This window comes from Berghia stephanieae, chromosome 4, assembly GCF_034508935.2.
Source record: "Berghia stephanieae isolate SIO BIC M18660-M18661 chromosome 4, UCSD_Bste_1.3, whole genome shotgun sequence".
Lineage (NCBI taxonomy): Eukaryota > Metazoa > Mollusca > Gastropoda > Nudibranchia > Aeolidiidae > Berghia > Berghia stephanieae.
This window is the reverse complement of record NC_088363.1, coordinates 8,374,732-8,390,611: the sequence shown is the minus strand read 5'-3', so window position 1 is coordinate 8,390,611 and position 15,880 is coordinate 8,374,732. Positions and strand designations below refer to the sequence as shown.

Genomic DNA, 15,880 nt, shown 5'->3' with positions numbered 1-15,880 from the left:
AAGCCCACGGAGCCGGAATTGATCCGACTTTCTATAGTGGGAAACGGACAATAGCAAATTCTTGCTACCCTTTGGATTGGATGCTAGTCTATAGCAAAGTACTTTCCACTAGTTCTAACAGATCCAGCTACCCAATCACTGAAAACAGTATCTCGACTGCACCCGAAACTGATCTCAGGCACTTTTCATGTGAAGCGAGTTCTCTACCAACTGCTCTATAGGGACCCTCGTGGTGCAAGTATATAAACGGGACTAAGTGATCTTCTGGTTTGTGAGCTTTAATCACACTGTCATAGTAACGCCTATAGAATTACACTGTTACATCTTACCTTTAATAATCGTTAGTGTAATAAATATAAATGTTCTGATCTGATATAATATAATATGATATGATATGAAGGGATCACTGGCCTTTATAACCTGTAATTACCCCTTTGCAGTTGAAATTGAGAACACGTAAGGGATGACTGGCCTTTATAACCTGTAATTACCCCTTTGCAGTTGAAATTGAGAACACGTAAGGGATCACTGGCCTTTATAACCTGTAATTACCCCTTTGCAGTTGAAATTGAGAACACGTAAGGGATCACTGGCCTTTATAACCTGTAATTACCCCTTTGCAGTTGAAATTGAGAACACGTAAGGGATCACTGGCCTTTATAACCTGTAATTACCCCTTTGCAGTTGAAATTGAGAAACACGTAAGGGATCACTGGCCTTTATAACCTGTAATTACCCCTTTGCAGTTGAATTGAGAACACGTAAGGGATCACTGGCCTTTATAACCTGTAATTACCCCTTTGCAGTTGAAATTGAGAACACGTAAGGGATCACTGGCCTTTATAACCTGTAATTACCCCTTTGCAGTTGAAATTGAGAACACGTAAATTAGCAATAGACAGTAGTAAAATGTAGTATTGTAAGTAAACTGATATCGTATTTTAAAAATCCAAATACAACAAAATAATGGGAAAATAATTTTCCTAAGTTCTTAATGAGTCTAATTTGAATTGATTAAAACGATTGGGTGTAATCATATGTTTAAAAACCAAGAGATCCGACTATTTTGGAGTTGGAATGTATTCAATATTTTACTGTGGTGAAGTCTAAGGAGGTCTTGGAAAAAAAAAGCCTCTTTACTCCTATTCTCTCACCGTATTCAGATGTAAAACGAGTACTTATCGATAACAGCGTTATCTCTGGCGGAAAGAAATTGACATATCGCTTAACAGGTTTCATGTCTCGTCTTACAATTTAAGTGTTGCTGTTGTGGCTTGAGACCCCTTGTAAAGCGCTTTGAGTACGTTTATATAATATATAAATGCTTAAAATGCTCAAATGTGTGTCAATCAAACATGTCGTTTACGAATCTATTTTGAACACAGGTGCTGTTCTCGTCCATTTCTTACGGGACATCGGAATTGTAGACTCCATACCGACTGTGCTCTTTGATTCTTTCCAGGTAAATACTAGAGTATTTATAATCAATCTGACAATATCATTGATAGTTTAAAATTCAGAAAAAAAAAGTCTAGAGCTGACAATTTTATCAATAATGATAGGGGATAAAAATATCACGGTGAGAGAACCAAACCTCAGGATCGGTAGACTCCCTCAGCCCGGCAGAGAGATAGATAGATAGATAGATAGATAGATAGATAGATAGATAGATAGATAGATAGATAGATAGATAGATAGATAGATAGATAGATAGATAGATAGATAGAGAGAGAGAGATAGATGGAGAGAGAGAGAGAGAGAGCAGTCGTACTAGCCATTGAGCTATCCAGCTATACATTGGTCATGGTAGTAGTAATCACTACCCGTATTATGCATTATTTCGTGACTCCTCATTATCCTCCTCCTTTATTTTTTTTTTTCAAATCTTCCTCTTTCTCATATTGCTCGCCATCATCACGATTACCAATAACAAATCTACTAATGAATAATAATTAGATCTAACACTATAATGGTTTCTTCAAGTATAACACTCAAAGACGTAAGTTGTATTGTCACTTCAATGGCATTACCATCACCAACGTCACACCCAACGACTTCCTCAACTGTCACCACCATTGCCTCTAACGTCACCTACACCACCACCACCACCACCACCACCGTCACCATCATCATCATTATTATCATCATCATTATTATTATCACCACCACCACCACCACCTCTACAACTAACACCTCCACCGCCACCACCACCACCATGATCACACCAACAAACTAATCACAACTTCTACCCCCCCCCCCCCCTTCCGACCCTCCAACCTCCAGTCTTTCAGTATTCTCACAGCCACCGCCATCACCATAGGTTGTATCAACTATTGGTTGTTCATCATCCTCATCCCAGTCACCATTTTATTCTTGCTGGCAAGAAACAAATTCCAGAAAGCCACACAAGATGTCGAGCAGATTGAAGTCAGATGTAAGTATCTAAGCCAATAAATGAGCTTTTATATAGACTAATATCCACTAAATGTGCTCAAAATCACCTTACAAGGGACCCCAGCTAACAGCAATTCTTAACACGCAGGAAGAGACATGCCTTAAAGGCGCCCTAACTTGTTTTTCTACAGAGATAATTCTGTTACCGGTCAGGACCCAATTTAGAACTGAGTTATGTGAACAATTATTGTTAACAAAGGGCCTTTTTGAAAGATTCAACTTCGCATCGCCAAGAAAGGTACTCGAACCCGGGACTTACAGGTCACAGGTCGAATATTATAGCACCAGACTACAAAACAAAAAGCCTCAACCAAATAGAATCGTTTAACGACATGTATAATTTATTTCAAATCAAAATTTTATTCACTGCTAATCTGATTATTAATAAAATATTTTTTAAAAAGTGGTCCTTCAGAACCACCGGTCCATGAAGCCGAAGATTATCCTGGTTTCCAAGCAAATAGGTGGTATCGGTCTGGGATGCAATTGTAGATTTTTCAGTATCCACAGTTCGTTTGGTAGTAATTTAGATATTTTGGAAAATAATTTGCATTTGATTATCATCGTTATCATCGGATAACAAGAAAGTGTCACTGTCCTAGGTTACAGAAAACGGGATAAACTCTGGTTCCGTTGCCTTATGGCTACGAAGAACTACTATTTCAGTTGAAGTTATGTTTTGTTAACCCATCCAGGATGCCCATGATGAATGTATGTGCTGCAATTTTGCAAAAGCAATTCATTCATGTTGTACCGTGCTTCAATACTTTGGCGATCAAGGTACTCCACTCCACTCCATTCCACTCCACTGCACCCATCTCTGCAGCATGTCAGTGTAGCTTTCTGTCTCCACCAATGATGTCAAACCGTCTAATATCTTTTGTCGTTGCCTGTCGGGTGCTCATTTTTTTCGTCCAACTTTTCTGTTGTAATCAAGTTTACGTTTCTCTCTCTCTTTCTCTCTCTCTCTCTCTCTCTCTCTCTCTCTCTCTCTCTCTCTCTCTCTCTCTCTCTTATTATGCCCCATGAACTTTGTCTGCCTCATTCTTGTTTAATTATTGATTTTATCTGTTATGATAGGTTAATTGGAAATTCTATGTTATTGCATATTTTCTATTGGCAATTGTCTAAAAATAAATAATTGAATCTCTTTTCTTCCTCTTCAACAATCGTGAATCTATCTCCATCACTTCCTTATAATTTGTCCTTCTATCCGTTCATGGGATCCCCAACATTCTTATTATGAACATCAACTAAAAAACAATGTGTCACTTATTGTTACGACATTCAAAATACATTCATGGGTACGGCCGGGCCAGTTAACCACACGTTGCTTTAATGTTAGAGACAACAACTACCAAATTTCCTTTAATTTTAATTTATCGTTGTTGTTCCTCTTTGTTGTTTTCAGCCAAGAACGTGGTGGGTGTGCACGTCGTCAGCAGTATGGAAGGCATCCAAAGCCTGAGGTCTCTGTGTGTGGAACAGCAGTTCATCCACAAGTTTGACGTGTGCCAGGACAGAAGCACGGCGGCGTGCTATCTCCATGTGGCGGCCACCAGGTGGTTTTCTATCCGTGTGGATCTTATGGGGTTAGCTGTAGTCACCGGGGTCCTCATCGGGTCCATTCTTGTAGAGGAATACCAATTTGGTTCGTGATAATTCATTATTATTATGATTATTGCATGGGTAATTAATGATTATGATGCTATTAATTCCACTTTGTTTACTTATTGCTCTTCGAAATAAATTCCAATGTGAAATTAAATGTAAGCTTCTATTTAATATACAAAAACATATGGAATGTATATTTTGTATATTAAATTGAAGCTTACATTCAATTTCACATTGTTATTTATTTCTTCGAGCTTCGAGCAGCACCATTTACATTATTCCTCTTCGCTAATTTCACTTCTTTATAATGATTTCACGTCATTTCAGGTGAAAAATTAAATAATAATAAATGATATGAATATGTATGAAGAGAGTATTTAAAATATTATGTAATCACTTTTCTACATCTGAAAGATTCATGTATATCTCAAGCAGGTCATATCAAATATGTATTTCATAATATAGTTCGAGTAACTGATTTGGTGTTCTTTTTGTACTAGTACTCTTACAATAATCGCCACTGGCCATAGCCAGGAACTCATCCACACCTACGTCGAGTTGGGTTATGTATCCATTGATTTTCACTAGAACAGGACACTGAGCCAACGTTTTGCAATCGTTTACACCAATGTAATCACTAATCAAGCTCATCGTCTCTTGACATGGTCACAAGACGAGCTACTTCACCGCCGAGCCACTTTAAATGGACAAAACAGAGTCCTGGCAATTACTTCTGATGGTTACGCTGCAATAGTAACGTTCTAGTAATCAAATTCCATCTGAGTTAAAAATATTGAGCATGTATATAGAGCAATATCCCCTTAACGCACTCAAAGCGCTCCACATGGGGATCTATTCAACAGCAAGACTTAAGGTATAGAACGAGACCTGAAGTCTGTTAGGTGATATTACATTTTTGTTCGGACAGAGACAAAGCTATTGACTGCCAGTTATTCATGTTACACCCGAGTATGGTAAGAAAATGTCATTAATGAGTCTTTTTCAAGGCCTCAACTATATGTCGCTCAGAAGGGGACTCAAACCCTGGTCCTTTCGACCAGAGGACGACTGTCATACCATACGATCACACAGACTTACACAGAAATGTTGGTAAAGAGTCTTTTCTAAGGACTTTGCATCACCCATAGCAATGCGTACTCAGATCCAAAGATCTACAAATAGACCACAAAACCCAATGAAGTTGAAGGATCAAAGTAAGAAGTGAGTCATAATAAAGGATTATTACTAATCGATACAATTTTTAACATCTGTACAGGTGTGTCCTTGCCAGCATCTCTAGTCGGTCTATCTCTTTATTACGCCCTCAACCTGATTGCTGTAAATCAACCTACACTACGAAAATCAGCAGCTGTACATTTTAAGGTGAGTTTATGTCCCGTCAACAAATGACGGGAACTCAGATAAAGATGTTAAATACAGAATGGGTGACGCGAATCAAGCGTTTGCAATGCTGATGGAAATTTGGAGATTCAAAAAACAAAAACACAAACAAAAACAAAACAAAAAAACTTTAAAAAAAAAAAACTGCAAACCAAAACAAAATTGAAGCTGTTCAAGTGTAATGTCCTTTTAATCCCCTTGTATGCAGAGAATTTTGGTAAAGGAGCCGCAAAACAAATTGGAATCCTTTTTAAAACACATCCCTCTGAATAATTTTAGGAATATATTGGGCCAACAATATTAGAAATGAAAGTATAAGAAAAAAGACAAACACATTGAGCATATCAACAACTATACAGAGAAGATCGATATGGATAGGACATAATGTTGTCAGAATGAAGGCAACTGCTTTAGCAAGCAAGGACAACACTCCGCCGGACCGCTGATGGCAAAAGACAAAGAGACAGACCCAAAGAAACTGGAGAAGATTCTTGGATGAAGAACTTAAAGAGACAGGCCTAAAATGGAACAGAATCGGTATCCATACATCCGGCAGACAGAAATGAAAGTCCATGATAGATGCCTTATGTTAACCATTGCTCGATGAGGATTAATTAAAAGAAGGTACCGAGTTCGTTTCCCGTGTGACCTTGAGCAAGTCATTCACCCTAGAATTCGCCGCCTGGGTAATATCGTAATATTGTGTTGAGAGACCATTAGAAGCTACTCCTAGGTCACTTTGCGGCACTGAGTCACTCCAGTCTTCCCATGGAATGGACCATAAAGAAAAGTTACCCTTTTGGAGGTGAATGAAGGGAATTTTCCTTTTATCTAAGCTTTAAAACGATCATACTATGACGTGGGCAGTCGCTTGTTAATTTAATCTACAAACGATTGTGTGTTAAAACCCGTTAATGTTATTATGATATTTTACTGACGTCATATTTTGACATCAGATACCTAGGAGAGTGCTATCTATCCAGCTATGCGACTCCTTCTTCGTTTTGTGTCAACTGTCTATTGCTTTTCCCTTAATTCATGCGTTTTTATGAAACAAACTGGCAACTAAATAAATACGCTTAAAACACTTTACAAGGAGTCCGAAGTCAACAGCGACTATTGATATAATGTAGGACGAGACATGACGCTTTAAGGAACTGTTACATTTTGTTTTCGACAGAGGCAGTGCTGTTACCGGTCCAGCTCGTGTATTACGATTGAGAATAACTGAGTAAAAAGCCTTTTCCCAGAACTCAACTTTGAACCAACCGCATCGGTACTCAAACAGGAACTTACCGATGACAATCCTAATGTGATACTGCTAGACTTACTTACTTACTTTCCTATCCGAACCAGCGACCATCTGAGCTCTACCCCTTTGGTCTTTGCCATGACGTATATGTTAGAAGTCTTTTGGAATTTTTCCAGGAGACTTACTATACTGTGTGTTACTTATGCCTGGATTTGGTGGGATGAATTTGCATCTGAAGTCTTCAAGAGGTTGACATTTAAGCAAATAGTGTTACTGTTTCATTGGGGTATTGGCATAAGGAACAGGAAGGGGATGTGTCATGAAATTTTACTAAGATGGGTTTTGAGCGGTTTGCGTTGTGTTCTTAGTTTAGATATGATATTCTTCTGGTGTCTTACGGGGATATTTAGGCTTAAGTCTTTGCAGGAGTGGTCACGTCATACCACTAGACAATTAAGCCTTGATTAAGGCAATTAGGTTTTCAGTTGAGAGCAGATAGAAATGGAAACAATCATAATTTGTGTTTTTAACATCCAATTTCAGATGGAGTCGGTGTCCCACCTCCTCCAATACAAACAGCTGACTCAAGAACTCTCCCCGCTAGAGGAAACGAACGACACTGTCCCCAAACTGTGGCCTCGTTATGGGATCGTGACGTGCGAAGGAGTGTCAGTGCAGGCGGCTTGGACTCAGGGATCTGGAAAGAGAGGCACCCTGTTGAAGAATATGTGGTGTTGTATCAGGGCCCAGGAAAAGGTGAGAAGAGGTTTGGTTTATACACTACTTGGTTATCAATCAAATACGATTTTTGATTGAAAATAAATCTATGCAGAAGAAGTTTTGTGTAATTTTACAGAATGAATATTTGTTTTGTCAATGACAGCCAGATAGCTATCATATGCAATTAATGTAATATATTATTATAATATATATATATATGTGTGTGTGTGTGTGTGTGTGTGTGTGTGTGGTCACTATCATAGTCACCATTTTTTCACTAATTATTATCTACTTTAAACGTGACCAAAGCGATTACAATAAGTGGCCCCTGGCCAACAGCAACACTTGGCATGTAGGACGAGACATGACGCCTGATAGGCGATCTTACAAATTTTCTTTTCACACCATTAAACCACATAGCAGCAGAAGTTGCTTTGGTCATTCATTGTTATAAAATTCAACTTCCGGAATCATAACTTCTTCAAGTACCAAGTTAGTGCCAGACATCGATAATCATGGTACGCCATTCATCTCTCTGATCAGATAACCTCAAAAAAACTAATATTACTCTTCTCTTTCTTTGTCACCCAGCGTGTTCAAACTATTCAAATATGCTTTTCTTGGTCTACATTCACTCTTTTTACCATCTATCTTTCCTGTGAGCGCAAAATGTTCAATACGGAATCATAACTATGTTTGGATAATGAGGTAATAATAAAGATTTGAACAGGAAATCATATCCAACGTTATAATGCAATATTTTGTAATGTGTTTCAGATGGGAATGATGTTCAGCACAGCTTCAGAGCAAAGGGCGTTCTTGTATCTTTTATTTCGTCTCATCAATTTCACGGGGATTGTGAGGATTGACGGGGTGGACATCAAGGATGTTTCTAAAAGTCAACTCAGAGACAAACTCTCTCATATTTCTCAGGTTGTTCGAGATAATATTCGTTTTTGTTTTTGATGGTTTTACGGCGCTTGCAACACATTAAGGTCATATCAGCGCCAGTAAAAAGGGGGAAAAATGGGATAGTAATAAGTGCTAGAATTACAATTAAAGCATCCAAGAATAAGGCAGACAAAGGGGAATTGGTTCAAAAGGGAACAGATGTAGATTCCAAGAGCACACTATCAGTGTACTTAAATTGAGATCACCTAAAAGTCTCATCCAGACCCAAGCACAGATCCCCACTAAGAGGAATACACTCAAATGTTTACAAATCATATATAATACATAAATAAAACGTAATAGAGAGATGATTTACAAAGGAAAAAAATATCATCTCCCAAAACTAACTATACATTTGACTGTTTCCCTCCCAGCCAAGGTATCCGGCCAGGGCCAGGACAAAACCAAGTAGTCTCATTCTAAGACAAAGACAGAAAGCATGTTGGAAAACAGACATAGGACGATAGAAGACATAGTATGTACCTCCGCTATGGGAGGTCAGGATTCCCACCCAGAGATAATATTCAAAGTTTAGCACATATCTAGACTACAATCATTGAAAAATGACCAAAATAATAAGTCAGGGATAAAATCTATTTTATATTTCCAAGTGATAATATTAACTACTAGAAGTTGTGGACTGGAAACAGTAGTGAACAAAAAATAAATATAACAGCTTCAAAAAAGTACAGAATACCAAACATGGAGCGTTTCGGGCTCAAAACGGTCATATTGCTCTATATAAGCGTGCATTTTATTATTATTATTATTATATTATTATTATATATATTATATTATTATTATATTATTATATTATAATTTTTTAAATATTATTATATATTATTATATTAATTATTATTATTATTATTATTATTATTATTATTATTATTATTATTATTATTATTATTATTATTAATTATTATATATTATTATTATTATATTATTATTATTATTATTATTATTATTATTATTATTATTATTATTAAAACCCTTTTTCAGCCAAGAACAGAAGCAATAGAAACATTAATCCATCACTTATAATCGAGGCAGAAAGAAGAGAAATATTTGGCACACTTATTTGCAAGATGGTATAACGCGTATTTTAAAGCGAATTGATCTTGGTGTAGCCGTGTAAATGCTTTCTATTTTTATCCATTTTCATATAATGTTTTCTTGAAATTGATAGAATTCTAAGATTACAGGTTATACGATTATCATTGTCCTCGTCAGAACCCTACTTTATTTATTGGAACAGTCAGAGAATACCTTGATCCTGACAGTCATTACACAGATGCACAAGTCTGGAAGGTTTTAGAACAGGTCAGTCAGAAAGATTTCAAATGTATTTGTATGACTGAATGAATGAAAACAGTTGTTTAACAGAATAATATTGGAAGAAAGAGTGGTCTGACACACAGAGGGAGAGAGAGAGAGAGAGAGAGAGAGAGAGAGGGAGAGAGAGAGAGAGAGGGGGGGGGAGGGAGGGAGGGACGAGAGAAAGAGAGAAATGAAGAGAATAAAATTAGGCTATTTTTTTTAATGTGTATTTTTTCTAGTGTACGGAAGTGTGATATAGAGTCTAGTCATAGAACTCACTTTTGTTATTTCTATCTTTCTTTTTTTTCAGGTTCGCTTAACAGAGATGGTGAAGTCTTTGAAGAAGAAGTTGGCCACAGACTTCGTCCAAATATCGGACAACTTGACCATTGGTCAGAAACAGCTCCTACGCTTAGCCACAGCTCTTTTGTATCAGTCCAAAGTGGTCATATATGAGGAGCCTTCTTGCAGTCTGGATCTCTAGTAATAAAATTTTATTTACAATATTCTCAAAAAGTACCGGTAGCTCAGTTGATAGAGCACTCGCTCGATTTGTACTTATTTGGTGATCTGATAATCAAAATTGCTACGGTTTTATTATTGTATTGGAAAACTTTCTCAAATCCACGAAATATATTCTCCAATAACAAGCCCAGATTTACGTCCGGTTATCAGACTTAATAATGTGTTCACATACATAGATGTGTACTGATTTACAGGTCTAATCACCAAACACAATTATGGACCATTATTTTGCGTAGATTTGAGAGTATTTCCATTACAACAATGAGACCTTAACTAATTGGATCATATGACCTGCAAATAAGTACACCTCGTTTTTAAACAATCAAAATTATAAATGATACTCGTCGGCTACAAATATTTATTCCTCAAATCTTTTAATCGATTCATTGCTAGCCTTTTCTATCCGATAGTTTTGTTATAAAAAAGTAACCTTTGAACTTGTCTGTGTATTATTTTCTTTTCTTACAGCTCTGGTACCATCATTCAGAATCTTCTTCAGACCCAATTCTCTCACAGCACAGTCATTCATATAGCACACTTGCCCGACACCATCATTCATCTAGACAGAATCATGGTATGTGTTTTAGTTTGAGGTCCAAAACTAAAGAGTAGCCTTTCAAAACCTGCTTTAAAAAACAAACCTATGAACAAAAAAAAAACAAGAACAAAAATAAAGCATTTATATAGAGCAAAGCGCTTTACAAGGGGTTTCTAGGCAACATCGACGCTTAACATGTATTACGAGACACAACGGCTGTTTGGTGATGTAACATTTTTTTCTGACAGACACAACGCTGTTAAAGGCCAGATACTCATTTTACCCCTGAATACGGTGAGATAATGTGAGTAAAGAGCCTTTTTCCAAGGACTCAACAATACGACGCTTAAAAGTTGCCTCGAACCGTGGGCGAGTGTCAAACTAGCAGATAGCAAGTTCTCTCACAGCACAGTCATTAATATAGCACACTTGCCCGACACCATTATCCATCTAGACAGCATCATAGTGAGTGTTTAATTTCTCTCACAGCAAATCATTCTTATAGCACACAATCATCCATCTCGACAGAATCGTGGTGAATGTTTAAGAGAATGTGAGTAATGCGCTTTTTCCAAGAACTCAACTGTGCGCCGAGCGAAGCTCGAACACAGGACCCTCCTATCCGAAAGCGAGTGCCATACCACAAAACCACATCACCGTATTACGTGTCCATTTTTGCTTCTTATTTTCACAGATATTCCACGACGGGAAGATTGTAGAGGTGGACACACCTCATTCTCTACTTCAAAACCCAGAGAGCCAGCTATCCACACTTGTTGCAGAGCTAGGCTCCGGGCCCGCTGCTCATCTCCGCCAGATGGCGTTAGACAAGCACGAGAATCATCCTTACGTTTGTCCCCACATTGACCCTGGAGATGTCAAGGACATCCCTCTGCTGCCCAGCAAGGATTTGAAAGCACCGAACAATCTAAATGTCTTGCCAACTTTTCACTCGTCCCGATTGGCCGGTGTTTTGAATCAGTTGCCGACTAACAAATTCTCCACCGACAGACTATGATTCGAAGTACTTTAAAAAAGAATCAAAGAGAAGAGAAAAAACGTTATTAGATCTTATACAATCCATGCAATACAGTACTCGCTGGTTCTAACAAGCCCAATTCAAACACTCTTTTCAATACGACACACTGGATCTGGGTTACCGAATGTATTGATTGCCTACTATGAGCATCGGATTTCGGCACGCTCGGATTTCTAGTACATCACGAGAGCATCCTAAATAAAATGGAGCTTTTATATAGAGCAATATCCACTAAAAGTGCTCAAAGCGATTTACAAAGGGTCCCTGGCCAATAGCAACACTCAACATGAAGGACGTGACATGAAGCCTGTTAGGCAATAATATTGCAATTTTTTTTCGGACAGAGACAACGCTGTTAACGGCCAGGTACTCATTTTACACCTGAGTACGGTGAGAGAATATGAGTAAAGCGCCTTTTCCAAGGACTCAACTATGCGCCGAGCGAGGCTTGAACCCAGGACCTTCTGATCCGAAAGCGAATGTCATACCACTAGACCACATAGCAGCACAAGAGTCCAGAGAGAGCTTTATCCACAAATTATGCTAATTGCAAGGAGCAAGAGGTGCAGGCGCGTCAACAGAAACTCCTATGAGGACATTTCACCATTAGAGCGCTGTTGCAATTTCTCCTACGATGTTGATGCCAGATTTCCATTTTCAGAGCTGCCTACTTGAAATGTCAAAAATTCGTAGTTTCCAAGGGAAAAACAGAAAAATTTAATTTAAATAGCTTTACAAATAAACAATTTACTCTCGGCATGGTAAAAAAATGCTCCAAAGTTCTAAATATAGATTCTAAGAAGCAAAACTTTCCTTTTCAACCAAATTTATTGAGTCAAAGAGACTTATGCAGCTCTGTAGCTGGAGCCAAAAATTCGTAATACTACGAATTTTTAGTAGTACTAAGCAGTCTGCATTTTACATCTCTATATGATGAGAAATCATGGATAAAGAGCTTTTCTTAAGGTCATCAATTTCGCCGTCCATAGCAGAACTTGAAAAACAGGACCTTCTTTCCGTCATTTTTCGAATGCGTGGGACAGCCAAACTAGTGGGGTCATCGGAGGAACGCAATGATCGGATTGACGAAAGTGTTTAATAGAGTTCTGTAAGGTTGGGAGAGGCAGTATTTTCCAGGGAGCAATAATTTCAACTATTGGACAACTCTAAACTTGTCAAAACTCAAGTAACTGGTATCGCTCGGAGATGAAACAGATGACATTTACGTTTATGCTTGTATATAGGGTTCAACAGTCATGACGTCACTTCCCTCGTAATGACGCATAGTAACTGAGTAACTGATTCTAAACTATCAGAACAATGGCGGACGCCCTTATGAAATACTTCTCCGACGAGCATAAAAGTGCATCCAGACGAGAAAAACATTATAAATCTGATCATGTTTTGACTTTTATACATTCTGATCACATGACATGAAAATGCTTTAGCCAGCATGAAGAATAAATAGTACCGATTTTCTTTGTTTAGAACCAGGCTGCTCGTTGCTGGGCGGACGTGACATCAGACTATTGAATCCTATTATGATCATGTTTTATAAGTACAGTGCAAAATAATGACTTGATGCCATGTTTGTGTATATATTTCTTCTTTATTTCAATAAATGCATGAAAAAAAAACAATTTCCGTTGGATTTTACTATATCATTTAGTCAATAACATCAAATTTCACAGACAGAGTGTCTTGAAATTAGGATTGACCTCGACGTACACTTATATGCAAGTCTGATAACAAAATTTGATGTGGACTCATTGTTGTAATGAAATACTCTCAACCCAACGCAAATTATATATATTCCATTACAACATTGTTAAATCAATCCCATAATCGTCTTTGGCTATCATACCTGAACATATGTGCACCGAGACTGACATCGAGTTTAATAGAGTCAAACATGCTACACCAAAAGATAAATCTAAATCATATAACAAGAATACACAATAAACTTTACAACGTCAAGATTTCCTTCTTTCTTTAAGATATTAAGTACAGGTTCTCCTTATTCTTTTCCTCATCCTTCTCCTCCTTCTCCTCCCCTTCTCTTCCTCCTCCTCCTCCTCCTCCTTCTTCTTCTTCTTCTTCTTCTTCTTCTTCTTCTTCGTCTTCTTCTTTTCTCCTACTTGAATTCTCTAATACTAATAGTCTGATTATTTCGATAAAAGCAGAGATGAAAGCCTATTTAAAAGTTTAATAGAGCAGACAGCAGGAGGGAGGGGGAGGGAGGGGACACGTTTTTTCACAAACAGAACTATTCAAGAGGGTTGAGGGGAAGGACTAAACTGTGGAATTCAGACGAAACACAATATTTTCCAATTTGCCCAGAAATCCTTCACTTCATTATCATTAACATTACATAAACCTGCGACTGCAAAGAAATCTCAGGTATGAGAGCTTTCCCCGGCAAGTAAAGACGCATTTTAATATAATATCTGTACGTACCTATTTGAGAAAGGACATTTTTGGCCAAAATGAAAACAGTGCGTTTTGCCAGCTAAGACCGGTAAAAATAATTATCATAAAAACATTTTCAAAGAAATGAATGAGAGAAGTCCCTAAAGACAATAACAACAATACAGCCGTATTCTGGAAAATGATATTGACTCACATTCTTTCACTATACTCAGGAGTAAAATGAGTACCGGGTAGTTAACAGCATTGTCTTATTATGATATCACCCAAACCCCTTAGATTTCTTCTTTTAAAATAGAAGTTGACAAGTCCATATAATAAATGTCCAGAGACATGAGTTTTTAGTGTTTTATAAACAATGGAATATAATGTTTTATAGATGGCGCGTTTCTCAACAGGTTACCAGTGCAACTCTCTGAGGACATCAGATGCAGATGATTTTTTAAAGTCCTTTTTCAAAATTAATCTAGCAGCGTTATTTTGTACAACTTGAAGGTTTTTAATATTTTCTTTGTTCATGTTAATCAAAAGAGAGTTATACTAAATCTAATCTAATCTAAATTGGATGGATAACACTTAGGCACATTTTACAGAAGTTCAACTATGTTTAAAGAAATCAAGTGTCAAATTTTACATTCTGCTTTCTTCAATGGAATAAAATCCTGATGCTAATACCCTTAGCAGTTTGCTCAATTAATCCTCTCTTGTAACTATCGTAACACAAATATATAACTGAATAAATAAATAAATATATAGAGAAATAATAAAAATTAGATAAATAGATACATATGTAAGAATATGTTAAAGAACACGAGTTGCGACGGAAATATCCGTCATCATAATCCCATACTTAAGTGTTCTTGTGACGTCATTTTGGGGCGGAATGTATAGAACAGGTTTGAATATCAGCTTCATCAAACAAAGACCCCAACACACACACACACACACACACACACACACACACACACACAAAACAATCAACAAACATAAAACAAATTAAACAGATACGTGACGAACGTCTTTGGCTCAAAAGGCACCTCTAGATTTTAGTCTTTGCCTCAAAAGCTCTTTTCGGTCATGGACAAAGTAATATTGAAAAAAGAGTAATACCGGACGTAGTATATCTAATGATACGTTTCGATAATGCAGAGAGAGACGGTAAAAGAGGAAAGAGTGGACACGTGACTATAATCTAGTATCCAATCCAATTTCCAATGAAATATCCCAGACTTTAATGGTGACGTGAAAAGAGATCGTGTTTCATGACATATTTCCAATACATCTTACACTCCTTGTTCAGTAGATAAAATGCAATCAATTGTTATTCCACACTTTATGATTCATAAACCGATATAATGCTATGGCTCGGTGTGCTTTAAACTCTCTAACCAGTTCTACGTGCTAAATTAATCTTAAATAACACACAAATGCAGAATGTGTAACTTTACTAACTAAAGGAAGATAATTGAAAAAGCTTTCGGTGTAAACAGTATTTAAAAAATGGAAAGTTCAGGTGATAAACCCTTCGTCATCAAAACAATAAAAAAGGAACGTTGATAACAAATATTCATTTTAAACTTTTCTTTGTTTATTGTTTTTCTGACAAAGGGCTTGCAGACGAAACATCCATTGTTCACTTTTT

General features: G+C 37.2%; 1 protein-coding gene across 3 annotated transcripts in view; it reads left to right on the top strand.

The window, feature by feature from the left end:
- LOC144969983 (ATP-binding cassette sub-family C member 4-like) overlaps window positions 1-12,527 on the top strand; it is a 63,908-nt gene extending 51,381 nt beyond the window's left edge. For all 3 annotated transcript variants that reach the window (XM_078909105.1, XM_078909107.1, XM_078909106.1), the window contains exons 21-30: window positions 1,386-1,462; window positions 2,284-2,434; window positions 3,866-4,105; window positions 5,345-5,451; window positions 7,265-7,477; window positions 8,219-8,374; window positions 9,623-9,712; window positions 10,020-10,192; window positions 10,703-10,808; window positions 11,467-12,527. In XM_078909105.1, the coding sequence (XP_078765231.1) occupies window positions 1,386-1,462; window positions 2,284-2,434; window positions 3,866-4,105; window positions 5,345-5,451; window positions 7,265-7,477; window positions 8,219-8,374; window positions 9,623-9,712; window positions 10,020-10,192; window positions 10,703-10,808; window positions 11,467-11,790 (1,637 nt within the window). In that variant the 3' untranslated portion in view covers window positions 11,791-12,527. The remainder of the gene's footprint in view (window positions 1-1,385; window positions 1,463-2,283; window positions 2,435-3,865; window positions 4,106-5,344; window positions 5,452-7,264; window positions 7,478-8,218; window positions 8,375-9,622; window positions 9,713-10,019; window positions 10,193-10,702; window positions 10,809-11,466) is intronic.
- The last annotated feature ends 3,353 nt before the right edge of the window (window positions 12,528-15,880 follow it).